This window comes from Pungitius pungitius, chromosome 21 (genome assembly GCF_949316345.1).
Source record: "Pungitius pungitius chromosome 21, fPunPun2.1, whole genome shotgun sequence".
In the NCBI taxonomy this organism is placed as follows: domain Eukaryota; kingdom Metazoa; phylum Chordata; class Actinopteri; order Perciformes; family Gasterosteidae; genus Pungitius; species Pungitius pungitius.
This window is the reverse complement of record NC_084920.1, coordinates 13,996,135-14,000,250: the sequence shown is the minus strand read 5'-3', so window position 1 is coordinate 14,000,250 and position 4,116 is coordinate 13,996,135. Positions and strand designations below refer to the sequence as shown.

Here is a 4,116-nt window from a genome sequence, read left to right as displayed (position 1 = left end):
ACAACATTGGAAGAACAGTGAATGGGACTGATCCGAGGTCAGTGACCTTGACCTTTGACCTCCAAATACAAATCCGTTCAACCTTGACGTTTGTGAATTTGAATCAATGACATTTTTATTCAGAATGTTGCGCTTTCCTTTATAATTAAAAGACATCTGTACATAAGTGGGTGTAACAAAATCACCAGAATGAAGGAAATTAAGTAAAAACTGGGTGAGGTCTCCATTAAATAACAACCTATCCTATTTAAGGGAACAAAACAAATAGAAAAAGTCATTCAAAGGCCGTATAAAAGAAGTAAAAGATGCAGTAGTTCTCAAAGAGATGTGTATTCAGACCTCTTTTCTAGCACACAGTTATTGTGTCTTGGATGTGTAACTTCACGACAATCATTTCAAGTTGATCACACAGAGTCAGCAGAGCCTTTTCGAAGCCTCCACAGGTTGTTAAAGGGTTTCGAACTGTGACCAGCCGGGAGTCGGGTGGACCCTTCACCGATGAGAGTCACTCTGCTGCATTAACTGAGATCCCTCAGCGCCAAATAGTGTACACACAGACGGACACATATACACACACAGACGTATCTACACACACACACACCGAGACGTCGCAGAGCCCAGACAGATGTGACTGCTCTGACGAACCGGAGCACATCTGGGCTAACGGTTATGTACATAGAGTACATACAACGCCTCGCCCCCTCCCTCCACCCATCATTGTCGTGTGTTTGAGTGCGTGTGTGTGTGTGTGTGTGTGTGTTTATGTTTGGTGTCCTCCATGTTCCACCGGCATGGTGGAAGCGCTGCGTTCAAGACACGCACCTCGCCACCGAGCCGCCTGACCCGAACGAGGAAGAAGTCCCCTCTCTCGATTGGGGGGGGGGGGCGGGATGAGAATAAAAAAAATGGAGTCAACCTTTTCACATCCCTCCTTACTTCTTCTTCTTCTTCTTCTTCTCACTTCGCAGGATGATGGAAATGCAGCGTGCACGAGGAGCGAAAGACGTGTTTATTTTTCATTATTCATTCATTCAAGCCTCAGAAACCACGGGGGGTGGGGGGGGTTTCTGTTCTGATTGACGCCCCCCAACCGTGTTGAAATGTAGAAACGAAAAGGCTCTCATTTAATACCCTGAACATCACCTCCTCCCCTCCACCACCACAATGTCAGCGCAACCTCATTTTCGCGATGTGCAGATAAGAGAGACGGGGGCCGACACTTCTGCCGCCGCAATTTGACACGACTAATTTGGAAGCGGGCCTTTTTTTTTTTTTTCTACGGCGGCCTGGGATGCATTAACTCGCCCCGGGGCATAACACTAATGGAGGGGCATCAATCAAGCGGGGGCCCTGAGCATACACACTGTGTAATAAAGCTTATCTCGCCGGGTGACACGGTGCGTCTTGCCGTCAGGCGTCGGGTTAGGCGCCCCGCGTTAAACGCGCCGCTTTGGGCGTGGACGGCGTTTTCATTAAAAGGTGAAGCTGACAGCTTACGCACACAAACACCCCCGGTTGTTTTCTCGCGTCTCGGGAATTATGAAGAAGAAAAAAAAAAAAAAGAAAAATTTGGACGAGCTCGGAGTCCATATCGACACAGAGTCCTGCTGTGGGAAAGAATGTTGTTTCTTTGAATATGTAAACCCCCCCCCACCTCAGCTGTCATCCCACTCCCACACCTCTAAATTGTCAGACATTGGTGTGTGTCTCCCCCCCCCCCCCCCCACACAACACACACATCACCTTCAAATGTTTAATTTTTTCCAGGCGTTAACTAGCCTCAGCTGCCTGTGAACAGCTTTGGCTCTCATCTCCACTTTCCATATTATTTGGAAGGGGGGGGGGGGGGGGGGCCTTCTTGTTGATGCACGGTGCCGAGCTTGTTCTCGCCCCGCCGCCTCTCAAAGTCCTCATTGTGTCCCCCCCCCCGTCCCCCCGTCCCCCCTATGTCCCCCTCGTGATGTGATGTCATGCCTCCCGAAAAAAACACCTGGGGAAACCCCTGGAGTTTGTGCCAGAGTCTGTTCGGGGGGGGGCGAGGCGACAGCTCGGCGCTCGGCGCCCCCCCCCCCCCCCCCCCCCCGTGGTTTTTTACGGCGTGGACAAACACACCAACGGTTGAGCTCATTGACGCTTTACATATGACGGCGAGACTGCGCACGGAACCAATTTGGTCCGACAGACGTGTTCGTGTGTCCGTCTCAGAGAGACCCAGACTGTGTGCTTTCACGCCATGGCTTCCACTCCCGCCCCCTGTCAATCAAAGGCGATGTCCGCTGTCATTGCGTCACAGTGGCAGACAGCGTCCAGGCTCCAGATGGCTTCTCACACACACACACACACACACACATTTCACCTCTCTTTAAGTATCATCTGGGATCCCACTGCAGGCGACGGCGTCCGCTGGTCTTTTGGGACGAACGCCCTTTAAAGTCAGCAATCCCAAAACCGCGACGCCACACACACACACACACACACACACACACACACACACACACACGCGCGCGCGCGCGCGCCCTGCAGCCTTCGGTCTCCGTCAGGACCCTCCCATTAGATCGGAGCGATAATAACACGAGCCTCTGGCCTCCCGCTGGCGACCAATGCATCGCATTTCCGACCTCGGCCCTTCGACCTCGACCCTTCTTCTTCCACGTTTCGGCTGTTTTGCGATGCGAAATGTTGCAAAAAAAACGGGCTAAATACTGACCTGACACGTGTGTACTTTAAAAGGGGGCTGAAACGAGGAGAAATCCGTCGTGTTGAGTCTCCTTGCTCAAGAAACAGTTGATTCTTTTTTTTAGAAGTCATTAACCAACAGAAATAATGATACCAATTGTAAAAAAAAAAAGATAATGAACATGCTCGTCATTGTCACACAGTATTTATAACCAAAAGCATTATATACACACACATATATACACATACATGGATTACATATATAGAACACGAACCATTTAAATGGGTTAATAGTCATTTATATAGTTGGAGGCCTTTTTCCAGAAAGCTTGTTGGGGGGGGATGGACAACTACGAGGGCAAAGCACTTGTTTTAGTGCACATCTGTGTGTTATGATTGAGTTTTACTGTGTACGCTTTGGATATATTTTCTTTTTAGCTTGTGTTTACATTGTGCCCTCCGGATATAACAGTTTACATTACACTTAAATCAATCTTTATTACTTGCATGAGTGTGCCGACAGATGGAACATCTCCAAACGCTGCAACATGGCAACTTCTAGAGATGTCAGTTCTCCCTTAAACAAACCCCGAGGCGTTCCACCGGGGCGCCGTGCACAGCTCCAACTCGTCAATGTCACGCCAGCTCTCCGCATTTGTCCCTCCTTGCTTCCTTCCCTGTCCCTCCCGTCCTCGCTCCTCCCATCGATTCTCCGTTCCTTCTCCGGCTCCTCTCGCCTGCCTTTTTCCCTCTCATCTCGTCTCTCAAGAACCTAATTACAGATCAAGTATTAGGAGATAACTTTGATCCTGACATACTCTGTGCCAAACCAGTGTATTGAGCCAACTAATCCCTGTCATGCTAAATGAGTACCTGCTTTTCTAACCTTTTGATCTGTCTGGGGAAGGACACGCACTGGTCCAATTACATTCAAGCTTTTACGGGAGGGCAACAACGTGCTCTTTCAAAACCACCGGGATTTTAAGCTGTTTTATTACAAAGTGAGACTTGTTTTTTCAACGGAACCCTAAAGGATTAAGGATTAGATGTAAGGGGGGAAAATTGAGTTGGCCAGTTTTTTTTATTTATTATTTTGTATTAATGTACAGCCACATTCTGGCTTGTTACAGGGTTTAATCCTAACCCGTGGCCCTGGAGGACCTTAAACACACCGCAGTCGCTGCTAGGGTTTCAGCCATGCCGCTTGAGCTTAATGACTCCTCGGCCAAAGAGAACAGTTTTGCCCACCAAATGAAATTGTTGCGCAACCTGCAAAACCACGGTGGGTTCGTGTTCTCCTGCACGAGCAAACAGCGACAGTGTCCGACCCCCCGGTTGAGGAGCCCCATGGGAACACTGAGCTGTAATGGAGATAAGACGGATGAAACCTCCGTACCCAACAGCCCCCCCCCGTCCCCCCCCCCCCGCTCCCTCCCTGCC

The 4,116-nt window shown here is 49.5% G+C and overlaps 1 protein-coding gene across 1 annotated transcript in view; it reads left to right on the top strand.

Annotated features, from left to right (window-relative positions):
- Window positions 1-3,873: 3,873 nt before the first annotated feature.
- Window positions 3,874-4,116, top strand: part of LOC119213248 (protoheme IX farnesyltransferase, mitochondrial) — a 5,103-nt gene continuing 4,860 nt past the window's right edge. The window contains exon 1 of the mRNA XM_062560248.1: window positions 3,874-3,958. Coding sequence (XP_062416232.1) covers window positions 3,874-3,958 — 85 coding nt within the window. The remainder of the gene's footprint in view (window positions 3,959-4,116) is intronic.